Here is a 25,008-nt window from a genome sequence, read left to right as displayed (position 1 = left end):
GCATGTGAAGAGGAGTCTTTGCAACGCCAAGTATAGCTCTGCCCAAGCCCTGCCCCATTCCCCCTGGCTAAATGCTTCATCTGCCATAAGGTAATCCTTGTGAGAGTCATATACACATACTACAAGGCTATAGTCACACTTGTGTTGTGGCTTATGTTCACCACATTACACTGGATTCATTGTAGGACAGATACTGCCATAGACTTTCTATGTTGTACAAGAGTTTCTACAAAGGGCAAAAGTACTGCAGCTATTTATATATTTAGTGAATTTAACATGAATCCAAAAAAATGGCTTGATCAAGGACTGCAATGGAACTCTTGGTGCAGAAAGGGTGGGCTTGGCTTCATCAGCAGCCCATGTGGGTCATAGACTGCAATTCCCATTTTGCATTGCACACTGGTGTTCTTCCCATGACTGCAGAATAGCTAATCTCCACGCTCTTGTGTATTTCATATTATTTCTATTCTACTGCCAAGCCACTACCATCCCCTAACCTTCTAGTGCTGGAACTACGCATGCTCAACCAGCAAAGTGAAGTGGAATTACAAATCGTAACCCTAAGTGCAGCGCCCCAGAGACCTGGTCGTTGCAGTAGTGTCACTCTGCCGCTAAGGGGAGTGATGGTACGTCTGATGGCACTAAAGGAGTTCACCTGACCAGGTATCACAGTCACACATTACACTTCACACTCTGGCCACCAGGGGGAGCAAAAGGTTCTATGTATTAGGCCACTCCTCACACTCTGGTAAAACTGGGAGTCGGATAGGAAGTTAGAGAGAAGCTGACTGGGTTTTGCCCAGGTAACATCTAGTGAGAGAAGAGGTTGCTTGGGAAGATTCAGGGGGGTCCCTGTCAGGGGTGGGATCCTGACAGTGGCCTAGCACAGGACAGATCGTTATGGACCCGTGCCTGCACCTCATTGCGGCGGCATCTTAAAGGACACAAAGCGAAGTATATTGTGGAGAAATGAGAAATGAGATCACAGCACAAAGGCGATAGAACCAGAAGGAGTCGTGCCCCGAGATCAGCAACATCCTTCTGAGGCGCGTAGCCGGCGGCCAGAACGCCGAGGAAGTAATAGACTCTACGCATTACTTTAAACTACGGCAGGGCAGTTAACTCTAGGTTGGCTGTCTCACCTTTACACCTAATGAAGACAACGGAGGCAATTGTGGGAGAGGGGCGTCTCTAGGGTTCCTATAAAATAACTCCAGGCCTACCCCGTCATACGGGTGCGTCCTATCCAAACCATCTGGGGGACGGAGAGAGAGAACAGAAACATACACGACAGTTGTGAGGACTATCCCGTGGTGCTCAGCAGTGAGGTACTACAACACCCAGGCGCTAGTAGGAAGGCTACTGATTTCCACCTGCAAAGGGAACTCTGGATGTGCCTTCGGACCGGCCGGTCTCAGCCAGCCCTGTTAGCAGTGCTCTGGATTGCGGATGCCGAAGCCTTCAGTAAAAAGGTAAAGAGACTGCAACCCTGTGTCCTCGTCATTTACTGTGACCTACACCGTCACCTACATCTTTAATTGGGAGCCCCTTAGCAGGGCCACGGACCGGGTCAGGCCACCGTGACATCCCCAGAACCGAGACCGAGGGACCCGGTACCGAGTACCCCGCTGCCCTGCGTTTGGGGGCCGCTCCATAAGCAGCAAGGTAGAACCATAACTTTTTGGGCCAATAATGCAAGTTTGGTGTAGCAGCCATTGTGATAAAAGAATCCTGTTGACAAAATTAGATAGTTGGGTCAAACCTACCTTTTTCTCGTTGCTGTAAACCACAAGCACCCTGAAACAGGAGTCTGATGTATTCAAGAGTTCTGTGATGCTCCTTCCTTAATTCTCTTTCCAACATTCTCCTATTGGGCTGGTTATATATCTCTATGAAACGTAGTCCGTGCTCAGATCGAAATACCAAGGCCCAATAGCCTCATCTAACCGCATATGAGGCAATTAGATGAAGTCAGAACACCCAGAGACTGGGTTGTTTATTCCAATTTCAGTTTCGGACCTTGTTTCACAGATGTTTGAAACTGACCTTACTTTGCATACAGAAAAATCTGTCAATCAGCTTAAGGGGTTGCTATAGCAAGCATATCAATGCATATCAATGTGCCTTATTCCTGCTTTATAGTGCATGTATGCTACAATGAAACAACAAAAGCAGGATGAAGACATTGCCCATAGAAGGGTGGATAAGATACCCCTAACCACGCAAGTGCACGGCGCATGTGCGGGATTATGGCACCACAACTGCACGTCACAGGTCAGTGTACTGTGCATGGGAGGTGGATGCTATTATAATGAAGGGAGGAGGCAGGGATTTCTTCTGGCAATGCATGCCAAGAATAATAAGTGATAAAATTATGGAAATCACAAGATCAATACACATTTTATTGTTATGCAGATAATTAAAATATGTAAGCAACATTTTCAAAACATCTCGATTTATTCAGTATTGAGTATAAGCTTCACCACAGAAATACACGCTCTTGCACACTTTGGTATGGTATCAATGAGGTTATAGATGGTCGTCTAAGGAATGCACTACCACGCTGATTGCACTTGGGCATGCATATCATCAAGATCCACTGTGGCAGCTTCTTTTGTAAATTCCAACTAATGATGTCCCATGTGCTCGATATGAGACAAGTTACGAGACCCTACAGGCCATGATGGCACACAGAACTACAAGGATCTTGCAACCTGTTGAAAAACGGCTCCTGGGACTCTTGGGAGAAATGTTTGTACCAGTGATCCATTCTGTACTGAAAATTAAATTGGACATCACAGACCCAATATAAGGTCTAAACAAATCATCAGAGGGTTTTTGCACAACATTGGGCATATAACTCTGTAGCCGATGATTTCTATTGAATCCGTACCCGGCTTTGTGTGCACATTCAGCTGAGTAATCCTGTCTTATGAGCTGAATGCCTCAGGACTCCCACCTATCTGCTTATATATATAAGGGCACTCAAATATGAAAATATCTTATAAGGGTATAGTTATGCTTTATGGGAGCTTGACAGCTAGAGGAACATGTATAAACTAATTGCATGGCTGCATCTGTCTTTTAAGGCTGATTTCAAGCAACCTCATTGCATGTGAAAAGTTTAAAGTAGTTCACCTTTTCGAACTTTTGCCACATATTCAAATAAAAATGTGTGCACTATGGGTGAACCATTCCTATTCTGTCTGCTGATAGTATGGCCACTGACGGGTGACCGTGATGACTGATCAGGCCTCACTCTCTTTCTAAAACTCAACTTTTCAAACTTCTTTATTTTTCTTTTCAACTCTTGGGTCCTTGTGAACGCCGTTGCAAAGAAGAAGAAAGAAATTTGAAATGATGAAAATCAATACTATGCATTCTGTAAACTTTCCCCAGTCAATGTGGTTGCCTGTAATTAGCCATAAAAGACAGATGGAGTGATATAATTAGTTTATAGATGTTCACCCAGCTGTCAATTTCCCTTTAATGGCTTCTCAATTAGGAATTTTGATGCATTCTTATTAATGATCACTAGAGATAGATTTTCTCTAGATTTCAGTGACTACTACACATTAGTGTTAATTGGTCATTGAATTGGCCATCATTCCAATATATGGAACAAGCTCAGACATTCACACACTGTCTCCATATTCACTATTGTGGTTCAAGTGTTGAATTCACCAAAGGCTTTCTTGCTTCTGTACCTATTCTTTTCGATGTTTGTCATATATTGGTCAGTCCATAGCCACAGAGGACATTTATTTATGATGGACAAATAAGCTGATAATGGCGAACGCAAACACACAGAAACAACAAAGCAGCTCAGCTGCAATAAATATAGTACTGTCCTCTCCAGCACCGGTCAGCGAGCATTGGCCTGCAACGTCTTGCTGAACAGGTACCGATTCACTGAAGTCCATTGACTCATGAAAATTGTTCCTCTCCCAAACAATGAAATGAATTTGCAGGTCGCTTTATACATTCCACCGATGTTCTCCCTCCAGATCTGTCATTGAGTCCATCTCTTCTGTCATATACATGTAAGAACTAACCGCCTCCCTGAGACCCAAGCTCACCGGGCAGTCATCTTCATTTAGGTTGGTATTGCTACTAAATAAGGCAGATCTGCGGAATGAAAGAAAAAGGCATGAGAAATCAAATACAGATTGGTAGATTACTGCAACTCCACGCTCCATACACTTCATAAAAAATCTCCAATAAGCCTATAACCTGCCTCCCCACAATTTCTCTACCTATAATGTCAGCACATGGCAGACGGCAAACTAGTTACTTAAGGTACCGTCACACTTAGCGACGCTGCAGCGATATAGGCAATGAGCCGATCGCTGGAGCGTCGCTGTTTAGGTCGCTGTAGAGACATCAAACACAGCAGCTCCAGAACGATACAGGAGCGATCCTGTGACGTAGCGGTGACGCACCGATCATTCTCACAGGTCGTTAGCTCCATGTAAATCATTGCTGGCATCGTTGCTTTTGCTGTCAAACACAACGATACACGCCGACCTGACGACCAAATAAAGTTCTGGACTTCTAGCTCCGACCAGCGATATCACAGTGGGATCCAGATCGCTGCTGCGTGTCAAACACAACGAGATCGCTAACCAGGACGCTGCAACGTCACGGATCGTTGTCGTTCTCGTTGTAAAGTTGCTGAGTGTGAAGGTACCTTTACTCTCCCACTGCCTTTATTTGTCTCGGGAGCTTTCGTTTGTGAGCTCCTAAATCTAAGGCTATCTTTTCTGAATATAAAGGGACTCTGTCAACACAAAATGACTGTTGAAACCAAGTCCAGCTGCTCGGTGCTTCACGGTGGGGCCAATCAATTAAATACACTTTCCCACTTGCTTGGGTTCCGTCTATCTCCACTGTTGTCTGGCCCTTTGAAGCCAGAACTGTCAATCAAAGAAGAGGTAGAAGGAAATGGAGAGAAAACAAATAGGTGGGAAGGTGGATTTAAATGACGGGCCCCGCGTGAAGCACCGAGCTGCGGGACATAGTTTGAACAGTCATTCTTTGCTGACAGAGTCCCGTTATAGGGTGCCTGACAGAGCAAAATGACTGTTCACATCAAGCACTGTACTTGGTGCTCATATGGTGTAGCTATGCACTTTAGTACACCTTGCCACCTACTTGTTTTACCATTTATCCATGTGCTCATCTTGCTACTGTAAATCTGGAGCTATCAATCACGGAACAGAAGGGCAAAGATAGATGCAGAAAAAGTTGGTGAGAAGGTGAATTAAATTTCTCGGCCATGCCAAGAGTGCACTGATAGACTGAGCTTGGTTTGAACAGTCATGTGTTGTCAGGCCGGGGTCACATTTGCGTGTGTAATGCGAGAAACTCGCATCAATTCCTGGCACTGGGAATTGAGGCGTGAGTTTCTCACATTACACATGCAAGTGTGACCCCAGCCTAAAAGTCACAGTGGTTGAATGAATTGTTTAGCACCTCTCTTCTCCATCAAATTTTATATTGGGTTTGGAGAGATGCTGCTACAGAGCAGGTGTGATAGTTACAGAGGTAACCTTCTGATGCTTGGAAGCTTCTAAAGACTGCCTCTACCATCTGAATGCAGCACAAAATACAATTAAAGCTGAGGAGAAAAAATGAATAGGGTCATATCTGGTTGATAAGTAACAGAGATCCGATTGATATGTGCTGACCTGATCCAGGATTGTCAGGCTGCTGTGGATCAACGGGTGATTTCACAAAAAAATAAATAAAACATGGAAAGTTTGTAGTCCATATCCGCAATGCCGGCTTGTGAAGACATGTCAAATGACAGAGGTATTATAAAAATTATTATTGGCGTTTGATGTTTCTTCACAAGCCGGCAGCGCGGATATGGAACACAAACTTTCCATGTTTTATCAGAATGCAGCAGAATCCTTAGGACAGGTTATGAATATCAAATTGGTAGTGCACCAATTAGCTGCTAGAAGGTCCCACGGCAGAGGTGAGTACACAGTGTATGGAGCTGGAACAGCATAGCTCCATACACCGCACGGTGGCTGTTCTCAGTTACTACAGCATACTGAATAAGTATGTGTGGATTGCAAACCACAGTGCCCCCTCCTGACAAATGATGGCAAGTATAAATGTCTTATACAGCGCTTGCAGCAGCCAAAGTCAGGCAAATATCAGCATTTCTTTTTTTAACTTTTGATGGGCATCATTTTATTGAACAGAATAGTTTTGCAATCCTGTTGGTGAAATATGCCATAATAAAGGAGGCTTTCAATCAAGCCTTTCATGCTTTGACTTTCATAAAAGAAGAAAATGCTACAGAGGAATTTTTGGTTATTTGGGATTTTATCTGTACTTTACCTATCTAGAGCTCGCCAGTTCAGTGTTGGTTTCCTGACCATGGTGGGTTCTGTTGTCAGAGGAGCAGGAGGGACAAAACCTTGTACTACACATGGCTCCTTTAAGATGCAGCAAATTCCATCGGCCATTTCTTAAAGAGAAAACCAAAAATCAAACTAAGTTTTTAGATAAATAAAAAACAGTAAAATAGATGAAGATGCATTTAACTGGAAATCCTAAACAAGTACGGTAATTGGTTTCCATATTTTCTATATCTTTATACAAACATTGCCGAACTAATGCACAATTTATATTGCACATACTTATGCAATTAGTTACTACTATAATTAGTTATTAGTTACAGGTTGAGGATAGGAAAACACTATATATTTTATAACAGAATTAGTTCCACTTTTATCTTATACTGCAAATCAGCCCTATTCAGTTGATTAGTCTGAATAGGTTAGTTGCACTACCAGACAGCCTGTAGATATTAGTGGCACTGTTCATGGAAGAAAGAAGTTATATTTCTCTAACATCAGACATCATCATATATTTACTTTATAAAACATGGCCTTACCGGAGTAATACTCCACCATTTCCTGAAGTGTGGAAAAGGTCAGACGGGGTGAAATATAAAACCAGCCATTTTCCAACTGGTTAATACGATAATGCTTGACAGAATCCAGGGAAGCTTGATTTGATTTCCGTACTGATAAACTATAACACCCTGCAATAAAGAAATATATTTTTTGTAAATAGGTGTCCTATAATCAGCGCATTGCTGTAATGCCGAATTGTGATGCTGCGGTTATAATAGATGTAAGAATGAAAAATTTGTATTTATTTTTTTTCGCTTTCAGCATAATTATTATTAAAAAAATCTTATACCCAATTTTAGAATTCTTGACTCTCAAACCAGCACCATACAACCATATCACTATTCAGTACCTCATTATGCTGCTCTATTAGTACGGTATATCTCATTGTACCACTCACATATAGCCACAGGAGTTAGTGTTATGTTTGCTGTTCTTTAATAATATCCAGCAAATTACACTTGGAGGACCCAGATACATAAATGAGAGTAGCTGAGTACACAATGCATTGCACCTGGGTATGAGCGCCAGGCTAGATGGTTTCCTGTTACTAATGTCTTCAGTGCATCATTTCCACAGCCCACACCACATATTGTTTGACAGGTGTGAGGACTTCCTGATGGCAGACAAGAGCACTCTTTGAAAAGTACGGCCCATTAAACAGACGTACGTCTAATATCTAGCCTTTAGACAATTTAGGCCTTCACTCAACACTAACTGCAATTCTCCCCAATATCCTATTTCTCATAAGGCACACTAACAGGGGTGAAATAAACTGAGATATCAGTAGTTGCTTGGCTTGGCTTTCATGCTGGTCTTTGACTGCTTCCAGCTCGGTGATCACTATTGAGTGGATCCCTTCTTGGGTCACTGTGTAAGAAGGAGGACCGGGCCGTGGGTACTTGCTTCGCACGGGGTCCGAAACTCTTGGGGCTGTCACCTCTGTTGTCCGGGGGAAAGCTTAGGGGACTGGGCCTAGACATGCATCCGGGAACAGGGGGTGTGGCTAAGCTAAATAGGCCACAGCGCATGCGGATGCGGTCAGAATTGGCAGGAACAGACAGCACGCAGCAGCGAGAAGTGAGTGCTCTGTCCCTTGAGCACGGCCACAACTCAGGCCTGCGCCCGAGCATCCCTGCAGCCCCCAGCAGAGACTGTGCACAGAGACATGCAGTGTGCCTGCTGACTCTGACAGAGCAAAGCGCCGAGCACTTCGAGCCCATGAGTACTGCGCGTGGGCCACCTGAAAGACACCAGTTGTGTGACTGTTATCTGCGCCCTGACCCCCCCGGTGTATATTTGCAGAGCCACGTTAGGCTTAAACACTGCTGTGGCCCGTACTCTCTCTACAGCATCAGTATATGGACTAGAAGCTCAGTGCAGGGTAACAGAGACTAACCGCAGCCCCCAAAAGACGGATGATCGTTATCTCTAGGACTTCACCGGACCAACTCCGTGTCAGCCGTTGTTGACGCCACCGCTTGCCTTGCAACCCCCACAGCCTGAAAACCGACTGACTGGATAAGTTAACCCTACCAGAACTATTACCCACTACTATATCCGGTGTTCCTTCAACCAGTATATCCTTTTATATATGAACTGCTTATTTTTTCCCCATTTAACTGTTTACCTCCCTGCGTGGAGTATCCCTGTGTTCAGTAAATTAGTTAACCCTTGTTCTGTCTCTTGTCTGTCACTGCATCCTGCAACCTGCTCACACCTGTAAGAGTAATGTGGTGGAAAGGGTGGAGGATAGGTGTTATCTGCAGGTATATCTGTGTTTCCATTTTAAGAGTTGAGTTAGTCTATAAGTAACCATCTTCTTCACTGTACAATTAGGTTTTCGGAATGGAAATATTTCAAAATATGGCCAGCCACAGTCAGTATCGTATCAGACTCCCATTGATTAGAATAGGACCTGGGCACAATGCTCACTGCGTGTCGGATTTTGCATCGCTCTACATTTGATGTTAGATTGAACAACTCTTCAGTCTTAGAGATTGGGTCAAACTAAACTCAACCATAGACACCTCAACCTTTACAAAGAGAATACCACTGTGTACCCCTCCTGTGTATATGCATCTACATAGTTACAGACTACAAACAAACTCTGCACAGTCTGATCCTGCAGCTAATATTACTACATACTATCTTACCCTACTTCTTTAGAGTCAGCTGAATGAATAAATTAGTTCAGATGCTGAATAGTGATGACGAGCAAACTTGCTCGGATAAGGCGTTATTGGAGCATTCTCAGGTGCTAACAGAGTGACTTTGTTGTGCTTAAAAATATGTTTTAGTCCCCGCACCTGCATGTCTCGCGGCTGTTCAACAGCCGCAGCACATGCAGGGATTACCCAACAAACAGGCAATCCCTGCATGTGATGTGACTAACAGCCACGGGGACTCAAACATATTTTTCGAGCACTCTCAGATAACATCTTATCTGAACACATTTGCTCGTCACTAATGCTGAAACCTTTTATTGAAAAAAAAACTTGAAACTTTAGCACCCCCAATAAAATCTATAGCCAGAGATGATTTTATCACAGTAAACATTTTCTTTACTTCTGTTAAAGTAATCTTAATGTAATGGGTGATTTGTATTTTAGAGAGGAAGGTTATCATCCAGACCGTACCTCTTCTGGTTTCACTTTCTCGAATCAAGAAGGAACCACTTTGGTTACAGCTCACCAAAAGCAACTCTTCTGCTTTCTCCCGGTTTATTCCTTTATATAACCACCTGTAATATTAATCAGGAACTTGAGGTTAGGAACTGCCTGGTTCCTTTTGTGTTATGTTGTAATTTTGTCATATATTAGTACAGAAGACCCTCTATGTGAGAATACAATGTTATAGATTTAGACTGCACAAAAACAGACAAGATAGAAACAGAGACAAATTTATCACATCTACAAGCGATGTGATAAATTGGGTACATTTTGCTAGATACACTCCCTGACAGAAGTTATGTCGCTTATCCATGTTATGTAAATAAAAGCTTATAACCTGACGTTAAATTCATCCATTGGTTGTATAAATTATTCTTTTGAAAGCTGAAACCCTCTGAAATGTGGTTCAGGTTAAGAAAATAAATTGGCATCAGTGCAGAAACATTGATCAGTTAATGGACACAGAATGGTCAGAATTTGGCAAGACAAAAGTTTTGTCGCCCACAGAAAGTAATGTGATATTCAAACAAATAATTAACTTAAAATACAAATATATGTTGCATAAAATTGGTGAATGAAGTTGTGGTTCTATAAGAGTCTTATTTAATACTAGCTGTACTACCCGGCTTCGCCCGGGTTAATGACTGCTGTTAGCAAAATAGAATGTGTTAACAAAAATGTATTCTGCACACAAAAACCACAAAACAAATAGATAGAAATGTAATTATTAAAAGGCAAAAACTAAGCTAATAGAAGCATTTCACAACATATATTAGCTTTGTTATACTGAGAATGTCTTTGTTGCCTATATTAACCAATCAGAGCTCAGGTTAATTAACTGTAGCAAAATAGAAGCTGAGCTGTGATTGGTTGCTATTGGCAGCCTGATAAATCCCCAGCCAACAGGAAGCCCTCCCCCCTGGCAGTATATATTAGCTCACACATACACATAATAGACAGGTCATGTGACTGACAGCTGCCGTATTTCCTATATGGTACATTTGTTGCTCTTGTAGTTTGTCTGCTTATTAATCAGATTTTTATTTTTGAAGGACAATACCAGACTTGTGTGTGTTTTAGGGCGAGTTTCATGTGTCAAGTTGTGTGTGTTGAGTTGCGTGTGGCGACATGCGTGTAGCGACTTTTGTGAGATGAGTTTTGTGTGGCGACATGCGTGTAGCAACATTTTGTGTGTCGAGTTGCATGTGACAGATTAGTGTAGCAAGTTGTGTGCAGCAAGATTTGTGCATGGCGAGTTTTGTGCGTGGCGAGTTTTATGTGTGGTGCGTTTTGAGTATGTGCAAGTTTTGTGTGAGGCAACTTTTGCATGTGGTGCAACTTTTGTACATGTGGCAATTTTTCTGTGTGTGCAAGTTTTGCATGACGTGAGTTTTCCATGAGGTGAGTTTTGCACGTGTGGCGAGTTTTGCGTGAGCCTAGTTTTGCATATGGCGAGTTTTGCATGTAGCGAGTTTTGCGCGTTGCGAGTTTTGAGTGGTGACTTTTGTGTTTCGACTTTTATGTGGCGAGGTTGGTGTGTGTGTGGTGAAATGTGTGCTGAGGGTCGTATATGTGTTCAAGCACGTGGTAGTGTGTGGCGCATTTTGTGCTTGTGTTCATATCCCCGTGTGTGGTGAGTATCCCATGTCGGGGCCCCACCTTAGCAACTGTACGGTATATACTCTTTGGCGCCATCGCTCTCATTCTTTAAGTCCTCATTGTTCACATCTGGCAGCTGTCAATTTTCCTCCCACACTTTTCCCTTCACTTTTTCCCCATTATGTAGATAGGGGCAAAATTGTTTGGTGAATTGGAACGCGCGGGGTTAAAATTTCACCTCACAACATAGCCTATGACGCTCTCGGGGTCCAGACGTGTGACTGTGCAAAATTTTGTGGCTGTAGCTGCGACGGTGCAGATGCCAATCCCGGACATACACACATACATACATACACACATTCAGCTTTATATATTAGATATACCTGTATGTAATCTCCTGTATATAGTATATACCTGTGTGTCATCTCACCTATATATAGTATATATCTGTGTGTCATCTCCTCCTGTATATAGTATATACCTGTATGTCATCTCCTCCTATACATAGCATATACAGTACCTGTATGTCATCTCCTCCTGTATATACTATATACCTGTAGGTAATCTGCTCCTGTATATAGTATATACCTGTGTGTCATCTCCTCCTGTATATAGTATATACCTGTATGTCATCTCCTCCTGTATGTAGTATGTACTTGTATGTCATCTCCTCCTCTATATAGTATATACCTGTGTGTCATCTCCCCTGTAAATAGTATATACCTGTGTGTCATCTCCTCCTGTATATAGTATATATCTGTATGTCATCTCCTCCTGTATTAGCCCTCGTTCACACGTTATTTGGTCAGTATTTTTACCTCAGTATTTGTAAGCTAAAATGGCAGCCTGATAAATCTCCAGCCAACAGTAAGCCCACCCCCTGGCAGTATATATTAGCTCACACATACACATAATAGACTGGTCATGTGACTGACAGCTGCCGGATTCCTATATGGTACATTTGTTGCTCTTGTAGTTTGTCTGCTTATTAATCAGATTTTTATTTTTGAAGGATAATACCAGACTTGTGTGTGTTTTAGGGCGAGTTTCGTGTGTCAAGTTGTGTGTGTTGAGTTGCGTGTGGCGACATGCATGTAGGGACTTTTGTGAGATGGGTTTTGTGTGGCGACATGCGTGTAGCAACTTTTTGTGTGTCGAGTTGCATGTGACAGGTTAGTGTAGCAAGTTGTGTGCAGCAAGTTTTGCGCATGGCGAGTTTTGCGCGTGGCGAGTTTTATGTGTGGTGCCTTTTGAGTATGTGCAAGTTTTGTGTGAGGAAACTTTTGCATGTGTTGCAACTTTTGTGCATGTGGCAATTTTTCTGCGTGTGGCAATTTTTCTGCGTGTGCAAGTTTTGCGTGTGGCGAGTTTTCCATGAGGTGAGTTTTGCACGTGTGGCGAGTTTTGCATGTGGAGAGTTTTGCGCGTGGCGAGTTTTGAGCGGCGACTTTTGTGTTTCTACTTTTATGTGGCGAGGTTGGTGTATGTGTGGTGAAATGTGCGCTGAGGGTGGTATATGTGTTCGAGCACGTGGTAGTGTGTGGCGCATTTTGTGTGTGTGTTCATATCCCCAGGGTGGTGTGGTGATTATCCCATGTTGGGGCCCCACCTTAGCAACTGTACAGTATATACTCTTTGGCGCCATCGCTGTCATTCTTTAAGTCCCCCTTGTTCACATCTGGCAGCTGTTAATTTGCCTCCAACACTTTTCCTTTCATTTTTTCCCCATTATGTAGATAGGGGCAAAATTGTTTGGTGAATTGAAAAGCGCGGGGTTAAAATTTCACCTCACAACATAGCCTATGACGCTCTCAGGGTCCAGACGTGTGACTGTGCAAAATTTTGTGCCTGTAGCTGCGACGCCTCCAACACTTTTCCTTTCACTTTTTCCCCATTATGTAGATAGGGGCAAAATTGTTTGGTGTATTGGAAAGCGCGGTGTTAAAATTTCACCTCACTACATAGCCTATGACGCTCTCAGGGTCCAGACGTGTGACTATGCAAAATTTTGTGGCTGTAGCTGCGACGGTTCAGATGCCAATCCCAGACATACATACATACATACACACATACACACATTCAGCTTTATATATTAGATTTTGCGTGACTTCCATGAGCTTGAAGGACTGCATACATGTGGTTCAACAATGATTCATACAATTTATTAATGAAGTCATCAGGAATAGCAAAGAGTGCAGTCTTACATGCCTCCCAGAGTTCATCTAGATTCTTTGGTTTTGTCTTCCAAGCCTCCTCTTTCATCCTACCCTAAACATGCTCAATGATGTTCATGTCTGGTGACTGGGCTGGCCAGTCCTTGAGCACCTTGATCTTTTTTGTCTGGAGGAACTTTGTTGTAGAGATGGATGTATGAGATGGAGCACCATCCTGCTGCAGAATTTGATTTGACCCCTTTTATGATTTGGAATATAAGAGTTAGCTAATACTACTTGATATTTTAGGCTATTGATATTGCCTTCCACCTTGCAAATGTTTGGCACAACCCCATACTGAATGTAACCACATACCATGATCTTTCCACCACCAAATGTAACTGTTTTCTGGGTGTATTTTGAATCCATACGGGCTCCAGTAGGTCTCCTGCAGTATTTGTGGTGGCTGTGGTGTAATTCTACTGAAGATTCATCAGAGAAATCCACCTTCTGCCATTTTTACAGCGTCCATCTGTTTAGCAGGCTGTGGGACTTTGCAAATGCCACACGTTTTTTTATTTTCCTTTTGTTTAGTGCTGGCTTCATGGCACTGATTTGACCATGGAGGCCATTTCGAAACAGAATCCTACAAACTGTTTTAGATGACACAGGGACTTGAGATGACCAGGCCTGTTTGAGCTCTGCTGCAGTGGAAGAGGGGTTTGCTTTGGATTTTCTAACCAACGAACATTCCTCCTGAGCAGTCGTCTTGAGGGGTCTGCCAGACCAGGGCTTGTCAAACACATCTTCAGTCTCTTCAAATCTTTTTTTAATTATTTATACTTGATGCTGAGACACATTAAAGGTGCCAGCCACCTCTGCAGTGGATCTGGTCTTCAGCCTCTTGATAATCCAGGCTTTGGTCGCAGGGTGGATTTTTGGCATGTTGTCAGAGCTCAAGTTGCAGTTCAAGTGAAGGTCTGAGGTGCTGGGTTTCTTTTTATACACACACACACTAATTAACCGATCATTTACTGAGCACAGGTGAGGATGTAAACTAGGATTGGGTGCATTATATGACCAGGCGACAAAACTTTTGTCTTGCCAAAATCTGACCATTCTGTGTCCATTAACTGATCAATATTTCTGCATTGATGCCAATTTATTTTATTAACCTAAACCACATTTTGGAGGGTTTCAGCTTTCAAAAGAATAATTTATACAACCAATGGATGAATTTAACTTCAGGTTATAAGCTTTTATTTACATAACATGGATAAGCGACATAACTTCTGTCAGGGAGTGTAAGTTAGGTTTATGAGTTCTCAAGAAACAGGGAGAGATCACACATATCCATGCAGATATTGCCCTGGTTGGATTTGTCCAGTGACTACCATGTTCCAAGACAGCGGGGCATTGTGCTAAGGTTACTATGATTATGATTTCGATTTACCTGTTGTATACTTTTGCAACATATTTTCTAGGCATGTAGCACTCCTTTCCAGTTGAAATTGACTTTACCTTCCACCAGTCATCATCCCTGTAAGATAATAATAACAAGCATTAGTTATGAATAACTGTTAGTTTAAGCTTATCACATGATCAGAGCCATCATCTACAGAGATCTAACAAATGTCCAAGGCAATTCCTAATGTTAAAGTGAAGTAATGCACACTGTTCCCAAAATTCATTGCATTGATGCAAAAAATGGATATATCCAGAGTAGGCACAAAGATGGAATCACTGCCGTACACAAGACATTAGAACAAGCCAATAAATAGAAGGACTGCAAATAATTTGTCTGTAATGCCCTAGTTGCAGTGGAGATCCACTCCTTTTCGTCTTTGAAGAGGGTACTTGTATATTAAAATTCCCAGAGATGCATGTCATGGCCTATAAGTTTCCTTATACTGGCTTGGCACTCTCTACAAGGAGAAACGTTCCCCCTTAGACCCACCCAGAGACCTCTCACCCAGCCAAATCAGAACTGCTTCTTGGCTCTTTTGAGGAGCAAACTCCCCAAAACGTGTGTCTGCAAATGGAGTGTCTGGGTTGGATTATTATTAAGATATGTGACAAGGCTCATTAAAGGGTAGATGTTGACTTTTACAAGTGCTATATCCAATAGGTTGCACTAGACTTCCAGTTCACTTCCTCTCTTAAGATTTGTATCTGTAATGCCCTGCATTTTTTATAATCCCACAAGGTCTTTGTTATTTGATGAAAAGTAGTAAAACCAATGCACACAAACTGCCACAGTGCCACCTGTGGCTCCCAAATGTGCACATTTATTTATGGTCAGTTTTGGGGAAAATTATGTGTCTACATCATCATGATCTAACGAATATATACCAATCATATATCCCCTGACAAAGCTATATATGAAACGTGAACTAGGTGCTTTTGTATAGCTGAGCCATTACCAATACCACTAGTTATGTGCTGTATTTCAATATGTGGGATCCATATTGTTGTTCATTCCTTTCCTTTCTATGCGTTGATTATTTTGCGCTCTCTTGTTTTTACCTATTGAGAGTATCCATCTTAAGTACTTTGATAGCAATTGAACCATCATTTATTATCTTGTGCGTAATATTTCGTTTTGACCTTTTTCTCCCCCATTTACTGTAATAATCCTTGTATGGTTATCAATTGCTTTAAATTTTACGGGAATAAAAATATATTTTTATCTATCCCAAGTTTCACCCAATTCTTGTATAAAATTGTTTTGGTCATATTGTGCATATAGTTTTTGAATTTATATTCTTACATACCAATGTAGGAATGAGTATATATACCGTACATAACAATGTGGTCTAGATTTAAACACAATGTGCTAACAGTGCGATCAGGAACAGAAATTCAATTCATTGACTTTGTAAAATATTCAAATAGCAAGCATGGGAATATGTGATATACCGTATATCTCAGTTTGGTGATAAAAATATCCATTTTATGGGATCTGGTATCTTTTTGTTTAGTAGGGTATGTTAAAATCACGAGGGTATCAAAAGCCCCCTAGCTCATTATCGCAATTCGAGAGTTATCATCCTGGACATGTAGGAAGAGCTGTCCCATATGGTCAGTTTCTGAGGCCCTGCCGCATTCATGCCACTGGCAGTGATTTTATCCAACAAGCAAAGGCCCATTTTAATCTAAAAAAGAATCTGAAGTTATTATTGAGAAAGCATTTAATAAAGCCAAAAAAAAAAAAAAAAAAAAAGATCTCATTCAGGGGGTCCAAAGAAAAGAACGCAATAAGGAATTTATTCTATCATTCCAAATTAATCCAATGACCGACTTTTTGAAAAAGTGATCTCAAAGTGATTTGGATCTCTGTGACATTGTGATATATCAGTTGGTGTAACTGAGACAAGCTAAAAATGTAAGTGATGAGCTACATCGCAGGAGAATTCTAACACATCTCACAACTTCATTCACCTTTATCCATTCATTCATTCATTCATTCATTCATTAGATCTTAGAATGCATAAATGAAAGAATTAATGAATGGCCCATGTATTGCCCACGATTCTGTAGGACCGGTTCATAGGGATTTCATCTGATTTTATTCAACCTCGGTGCACAAGGATCTGCGTGTATGAGGCTGTGTGCATGAAATAAGGATGATGCCGGGTTAGGTGAGTATCTCAGACAACCTGAAAACATATCTAGCTGCATTATACTAAACTTGCAGGAAAAAACAAGGCAGTTTGAAGTCACTTACTCAGAAAGAATGTTCAGCTGCTCCCCAAGGCGAATGCTTAAATCACCTTGACCACCAGATGGGAAATTGAACAAAGCCACAAACACGCACTTGTCCACTGCTGAAAAATAAAACACCATGTTTGCGCAATGCTATAGAGAATGCCACACGTTGTGACTGAACAGGTGGCTTAGTAATGATGAGAGAGAGAGGAAAAATACCATTCACAGTTCCCTACTTTCTTATACTTCAGTTCTCTAAATGTAGAACCAACTATTAATAGGATTTCTAAAGTGCTGACTTACTGGAGACACACTCGGGACATAACATATTATTCATGTATTAGCAATTCCATAATATAATATAGTTTGTCTCCAGTTGGTAGTCTATTAAAGATGGCAGAAGCAGGTGGATCCAGTAAAATGTACATGCTCCATAATAGTACCCATTATGTATTTGCATTATTTGGATGTTAAAAGCATGTATGGAGGTTAATAGCATTACAATATTGTCCAGCCACCTTACTGAAAGCCGATAGACTGGGAGAAAATGAACATTATTCCTTCCGGAAGCCGCTGGCTATCAGTCATAGAGGCGTGCCTGGGACAGCTACCGTCAGTACTCAGTGAGTGGTGGCATAAGCACATCCCGGCATTTTAATTCACAGGTCGTTCTGCATAGATGCACATCTGAATGGGCTGTCAATCAAAGGGTTGGGGCTGGCTTCAGCAGCCACTCACAATGTGGTGAGCAGTGACTGAAACCACTCTGGGCACGCCGCTTTGACTGAAAGCTGGCGGCTCCTGGGAGGAATAAAGTTCATCTCCTTCCAGTAGCTGCACTTTCAACAATGCAGCAGGGCAGCATCTGAACGCTATTAAACTGCAGATTAACCCTATATTTGCGGGTTAATAGTGTTTGGGGACATAGCAGGTTTCCTTTAAGCAATGCTGCTTTGTACTTGATCCACATGGTCATTTAACTGCTTTATACATAAAATGTACATTTACAAATCTAATCCTATGTTATGAGATCTACCAAAAAATATAGACTGCAATACAGTCATGTGAATGAGCTCTTACCAACCAGAAATGAGTAGTGCTTGGGAATACCACCTATATTAATTTGTGTTTTTCTAAGGTCGATCACTCAATTAAAGATGTTTTTTACCTTCATAACTATTGTTCCAATGCATCCAAAATGGAAAAAATAGCAACTTGGCATTGAATTTTCTTTACCATTTTGTTTCTACAGCTCCTGTGCAAATCTATGCAACACCATGGCAACAGACTACGAATAATACTTTGCGATTTCATGGTAACAGACTACAATCAAACCCTTTTGAAACACTATTTACTAAGAATGGCAATTATTGAAAACTTTTATGTGACCATGTGCTGATCAATGCAATTACAATGGGTTAAACTTAGAAAGTTCGCTATTGAAGGCTTCAGTGTGTTCATATAACAGCAGATAAGAAATGCTTCCCTGTTCTTCACTATTTGCATACCATTGTGTTGTCTTTCAGTATGAGTGATGGAAAAAGTGAATAACATCTCTGAGCACAGTGGAGCCAGGCTCCTGGCCCAGCACACAGAAGGAGGGCGTCAAGATGTTTTGCTGGAGAACTACAAATGCAATGGAAAAAAGTAAAAGTTCTTACCATCAGGGCTTCTCTGAGTGCTGGACATGGTGGACTGTATAGCTGAATATCCTCTTTTGCTGGGCAAGCTCCCCATTCCTTACTCTGCTTTCAGTAGTGAAATTCCTTCAGACGTAAGAATCTGCCAGAAATTAGAGCCAAGTAATCAGGATAAACAGAAGCACAACAGTGTTGATAGATGATCAGATGTAGCAGAGCTAAATTGGTTATTGAACCTTTCCTGCATCATGTGAGTAATGATATTCAATAGGTTTACATTCTGTCTACTTCGGAAACTAAAGACCTGTATACAAAGCCAAGCACATACAGAAGGACTCACTGACAAAGTGTAAAGTTAAGCTGGCCATACATATTATATGGCTACCAGAGCACAATTCTTCGGCTAATGGTTTGGCTGACAGCCATCTCAGCCGACACTCCTATACACAGGAGATCTCGCCTGGCCAAGCACTCCGTGTTCTCTAAGAGAAAGCCACCGACTGAGACGTCTGGCGGTTCATCTCTGGAAGAACAATGTGATCGGCTGACATGCACAATCAACATCTCTCCCGACCATCAGTCAGCCTGCACCCCCGCACACATTAGACTGTTGGCAATGTCCATCAATATCAGCGGATTCTGGAAAGCTAAATGTATTGTTTCCCTTTGATAACAGGTTAATCTGCAGTCCTATGCAAAACTACTAACAACACATTTTAGTATAACATTTTCTTGCAGTGTTTCAGAATATTTCCGATATTATTACATACATACACCTGACTCCCATTTAAGCCGGTCACACAATTTCTGATACCAATCAAGACAATGAATTCTTTGGAAACCACTGTAAGATTTCCAGCCCGATAACATTTGTATAAACAGAAGTGAAAGAACGCGATCATCATATATACGTTGAATTTCTGTCTCCTGTACAGCGGAAAATTATTCATGTAGTGTTCCAGGTGTGTGTTGTGTGGATTACACATTACACTTTATTTCATGTGGGTGATGGGAGATCCACCCTTTTATAATAAAGATGCCTTGTGGTAAGTAGAAAAGTTTGCACGTGGAAAAGCTACAGCTGTCACCAGGTCATTGAAATGGTTGACAAACTGGAAAAATGTAGGTAATATCAAAGACAGGGAGAATAAAAGTGATTGCGCTAGAGGCAGCTCTAACTACATACATTTTTATTTAGCAGGTGTAAATTTGTGTAATAATTTGCACCAATTTCTTTCACACTTAAATAAATTTGTTCCTGATGACGGCACCACCCCTTCAGATAATTCGGCCTACTTTTTTGCTACTTTTTAAAAGTTCAGAAAAGAGAAAAGTAAAAAAAAGTTGCACAAATGTATTTGTGCCCAAATTTGAAACTTTGTTACGAAAATTGTTAACAACTCCTCCGCCCCCTAAAAATAATTTTGAGTAAGTTTTTGAGCTAAAGTCAGAAATTGATTCAGCAAGAAAGAGAAGCATTAGTGTTTTCTTCATCTTTTCCATTTCATTTTAGCCTACTCCTGAATTTGACTCAAATGTGCACAAAAACTTGTATCTTATATGAGTGTTGAAGACCACTCGTGGGCTAGGGTCACACAACAGTATAAAAGAAATGGCCCAATTTTTATCCAGAAAAGTGGGACGATATTTTTCCCCTTGTCATTCATGTCCAGTCCATATGCAATCTGTTTTTAACCCAACAGCTACTAATCATTTACAAGACCATAATGAAGATTGATCTAATAACCGGTCATATTCACTACATTCAAAACTTTCAATGGTCACCTCATCCATAAATATTGCCCATGCGGAGATCTATCTATCTATCTATCTATCTATCTATCTATCTATCTATCTATCTATCTATCTATCTATCTATCTATCCCAGGAAGTACACAAGAGAACAGGGAGAAGGGCCTGCAGCATTGAGAAGAATTATTAATTAAAGATGCATAGTGAAGTACACCTGAAGAGTTAAATAAAATACTAAGAGGTAAAAATGGTATTGCCAGGTGTGCTTTAAGGAAGGAGTGGAACCCACCCTATTAAGGTCAAAGAAAGTAACTATCCCAACAATACGGACTAAAAATACCTGACCACATGAAATTAAAATAAAATTACCTTTATTTATATATAACATATGGCAAAAATAGTAGTATACAGGTTAAAAAACAAGTGCCTGTGGACGTGACAAAGATCAAATAAAATTAATAATATTAAAAAATACAAAAAATATATAAAAATATTAGTGACGGACCTAAGGTATAAGGTGTAAAGTAATTAATATCTGGTTTTAAAAAAAAGCACCTAAAAGATATACAAATAGTATGTATAAAAATATAAAATCAATTAGACACAAGTGTGGGTAACTCTAATCCCCAAAAAATTCAATGGGTGAATTTGAATTAAATGCTGTGTGGGCAAGGTTCTAGGTATAATGAGAGATCACATAATGTGCAGATAAAAAGGTGACCAAGTGCAATACAATAAAGTGACCAGGTGCAGTGCCATAAGGCTAAAGTGCTGATAAGAAAACCAGAGTTATCAGATGGAATCCATATCTATGATAAATACCATAAGTCTCGTCTCAGTCCCGGCACAGAGCACTCCCCGACGCGCGTTTCGGAATTGCTTCCTTCGTCAGGGGGTGTCGGCTGTGTGGGATCAAGTAGCTTATATAGTGTACACGTGTGACGCCGATAATGGCGGCCGGAGCTTGTGCGGCGCATGCGCCGCCAGGAAGTCCCAGAATTCCAAGAGCCCATGTCATCCTAGGTAACGTGACGCAAGCTGCCCAAAAACTGGAACACAGGAAGCGCGTGCGCACAGCGATCAACACACACTATGGACAGGATAAGGAGCGTGTTTTGTAGGTGTGCATGTAATCGATGTGTAGAAAAGGCGCTAAGGGGAGGATGCTAGGGGAAATAAAAACTGCATAGGAGATAATAACTAATGACATTGAGAAGAAGCAGTGTGCTGCTAAATATATATTTATAAGAATAGGATTGTCCATTCAGCTCTGTAAAGATGGATGCAGAGAGGAGCAGAAAAAAAATAAAAAATTAAAGACAGAAAGATGTAAGAAAAAAATACTATATGTTGGTCTTGTACTGTATAGTAACAACAGCCATGAAGATACTTTGTTCTGTGAAAAATATTGTCATTCTGGGAATAACCATTTAAGAGTGGCCAGACATATTCAATTACATCAGGAGAAGGGTGTGTGATCTTTATGGGTACATTACTTCAAAGCAATATAATAAATGTACTGTATAAAGATCTCGTGTCAGACATCTGAAGGATAATGTTACATGCAGCCAACCATATTTCACAACGTGTCCTCCATTGGCTAAAACGATCGTTCACTGTTAAATTTCATTTAATAAAGGATCGATATGGTTGAAGTTGCCCATCTTCATATAATTTAGTCTACTTTGCACATTAAGTCTAGTGGGCACAATCTATTTTTATTCCCCTTGAAGTTTGTCACCAGATCAAAGATCAAGAGAATAGAAGATAGTCTTCCTAAAGAGATGGCCTTTTGGATATGTTTCCTTGAAAAAAAAAAAATGTGAATCAAAATAAATAAAAAATAACATTACAATAATCCCCAAATTATAATATGTACAGTAGCTACTAGTGATGAGCGAATATACTCGTTACTCGAGATTTCCCGAGCACGCTCGGGGGTCCTCCGAGTATTTTTTAGTGCTCGGAGATTTAGTTTTTCTTGCCGCAGCTGAATGACTTACATCTGTTAGTCAGCATAAGTACATGGGGGGGTTGCCTGGTTGCTAGGGAATTCCCACATTTATTCAAGCTGGCTAACAGATGTAAATCATTCAGCTGCGGCAAGAAAAACTAAATCTCCGAGCACTAAAAAATACTCGGAGGACCCCCGAGCATGATTGAGAAATCTCGAGTAACGAGTATATTCGCTCATCACTAGTAGCTACTGCAGGCAGCAAATACGCAAATCTGTGAGACTACCCTGGCTTAAGATGCTGCTGGGGTATATACATTAGTTTGTGTATGATTATTATACACTTTTATATCAAGAAAAGAATATGTATTATCTTCATAAGTCATTGCTAAATGATGAATTCAGTTCTGCTACATATAGCAGGATTATACATGAACATGATATATACGTTAGAAGAGTAGTAACATGAATTAAAGTGTCGCGTTACCCAGAGTTTTCTTAGAACCTAGTTATATATAGACATTGCCTCCCACCAGTGGTTGAGGTTAAAAACCAGAGGAAAAATAACTTAGTGGCTGCATTGTGTGGACAAACTGTTATATTTTGTTGCCAGCAAAATTGACATATGCAAGGGCACTTATTATGTCATTATACATGTTTTAGTTTTATTTTTTTAAGGGAGGGTTGCAAAAAAAAAAACTACCACATAAAACAAAAAAAAAACATCTCACTGAAAACTGGATGTGAGGGAGCTTAGGACATGATGGGAAACCGTAAAAAAAATATATTTTTTCAATTTTAGATGCGGGGCGCCACTGCCAGCATTTTTCCATCTGGTGTGATTAGACCACAGTCATCTTATATCCATAGTGAAGTGATATTAAATGAGCTTCAAGACACATTGATATTTTATCTACCCAATGTAACTACAAGTGGCGGTCTTTAGACGCAGTGGCTTAGCTGGCGAGAGCTCCACAGAGTTGGTTGCCCAGGTGTCAAATTATATGGGGGGGGGGGGCAGAGTTTTCCACTATTTTCCTCCTTGTCAAATGATATAGGACCAACTCTGGTGAATGGCCACTGCAATGAGCTTTTTGGAAACAGTATGTGAGTGCAGTGAGTGCCTCACAGTGGCTGGCAAGATGAGAAAGCTCTCTGTATAATCAAGGCAGCTTTGCTGTCTCAGTTGTTGGCTATATAGAGAGCAGCAACCGATGGCAAACTCATCTTGACTGTTGCAATTTGTAAAGGCAGCGTCCGAGATGACAGAGACTGACAAACTAATGAATGAAAACTGTGCTGAATCACGTGCTCTTCCTTAGCTCTCTACCTCTTCTCTTGTCTTTTTTTTTTAGAAGAGAGACAGATACCTCCTGGAAGGTCCCCTTTAAAAAAAAGAATGAATAAAATATGTATTTATATCTAATTTTTCATTTTTACACACTTTTGTAACGCTACCTATTGAAATTCCTAGGGTTAGTATTAGGGCTAGCAATAGCATTAGAGTAATTACAGAATATAAAAATGTAAGAACACAAAAATTAAAATAAAAAGTATATATATTACGAAAACGCATAACTGTTTATTTGCTAAATTTTATGTCAGATTTCAGCAAAATTCTGGAAAAAAAATAGAGAGTCTAGTACAAACTATAATTAAATTTTCTTAAAAGATAATACATGTGTTGTGGAGATAAAGGGTTAGCTACTGCGCTAGTAGAAAGGACTTATGAAGGGCTAATGGTCCCCAGGTAAGGGAGAGTAAAATATTTTTCTTGCCCTGAGCTCTGGCTACCCATGCTATGCCACTGTATGGACAACCGTGACATTAGGCCACTATACACCACATGCAAATGGGGTTTTGCTGTCTGAGGGAGCAGTCAGATGGCTTTATTAGGCTACGTTCACATTAGCGTTTGGCTAATGTGCGTCGGGTTTGCGTCGGCGACGCAGCGGCGACGCATGCGTCATGCGCCCCCTATACTTAACATGGGGGACGCATGCGGTTTTTTTTGTTGCGTTGTGCCACACATGCGTCTTTTTTGCTGCAAGCGTCGGACCAAGAAAACGCAACAAGTTGCATTTTTCTTGCGTCCGATTTTCGGCAAAAACCGACGCATGCGTCGCAAAACGCAGCGTTTTTGCGTGCGTTTTGCCGCGTTTTTGCGTGCGTTGTGCGTTGCGTCGCCGACGCAGCGGCGCACAACGCTAGTGTGAACGTAGCCTTACTCATGCAAGGATCACATCGCAATCCTCGGACTGGACGTCAACTCTCCTCACCTAAGCGTGACAGCTGTACAGAAATACATGCTGTCACGCTCCGGTCAGGAGACTACCGGCCAGTCCGAGGATTGCGATGTGATCCTTGTGTGAGTAATACGGCCGTCTGACTGCTCCCTCAGACAGGTTGACGTGATAAGCCGCAATGAATTTCCCGACAAAATGTGGTAGGATTATTACTTTTATTACCAGCCTAGAAAACCAATGGGGATATCCTAGTAGGCAATTACAGTAGACCATATACAGATTAATGCTGACTAAAAGGGGTTTCACAATGAAATCTCTAAGGGAAGATGCGCTGCAAGAAGGAATATTCATA

At 41.2% G+C, this 25,008-nt stretch overlaps 1 protein-coding gene across 2 annotated transcripts in view; it reads right to left on the bottom strand.

The window, feature by feature from the left end:
• Positions 1–2,398: 2,398 nt before the first annotated feature.
• The window catches only part of LOC143769082 (src-like-adapter 2), a 28,361-nt gene continuing 5,751 nt past the window's right edge, over positions 2,399–25,008 (bottom strand). Inside the window, exons 2-8 of one of the 2 annotated variants that reach the window (XM_077257662.1) lie at positions 18,726–18,846; positions 17,084–17,183; positions 14,810–14,896; positions 9,572–9,675; positions 6,914–7,063; positions 6,355–6,484; positions 2,399–4,128 (exon numbers count right to left, since the gene is read on the bottom strand). In XM_077257662.1, the coding sequence (XP_077113777.1) occupies positions 3,978–4,128; positions 6,355–6,484; positions 6,914–7,063; positions 9,572–9,675; positions 14,810–14,896; positions 17,084–17,183; positions 18,726–18,801 (798 nt within the window). In that variant the 5' untranslated portion in view covers positions 18,802–18,846 and the 3' untranslated portion in view covers positions 2,399–3,977. Of the gene's footprint in view, positions 4,129–6,354; positions 6,485–6,913; positions 7,064–9,571; positions 9,676–14,809; positions 14,897–17,083; positions 17,184–18,725; positions 19,784–25,008 lie in introns of those variants that run through there. The other variant, XM_077257663.1, reaches the window with a different exon arrangement.

Source organism: Ranitomeya variabilis, chromosome 4 (genome assembly GCF_051348905.1).
Source record: "Ranitomeya variabilis isolate aRanVar5 chromosome 4, aRanVar5.hap1, whole genome shotgun sequence".
Taxonomy (NCBI): Eukaryota; Metazoa; Chordata; class Amphibia; order Anura; family Dendrobatidae; genus Ranitomeya; species Ranitomeya variabilis.
This window is presented reverse-complemented; position numbering and strand designations above follow the sequence as displayed.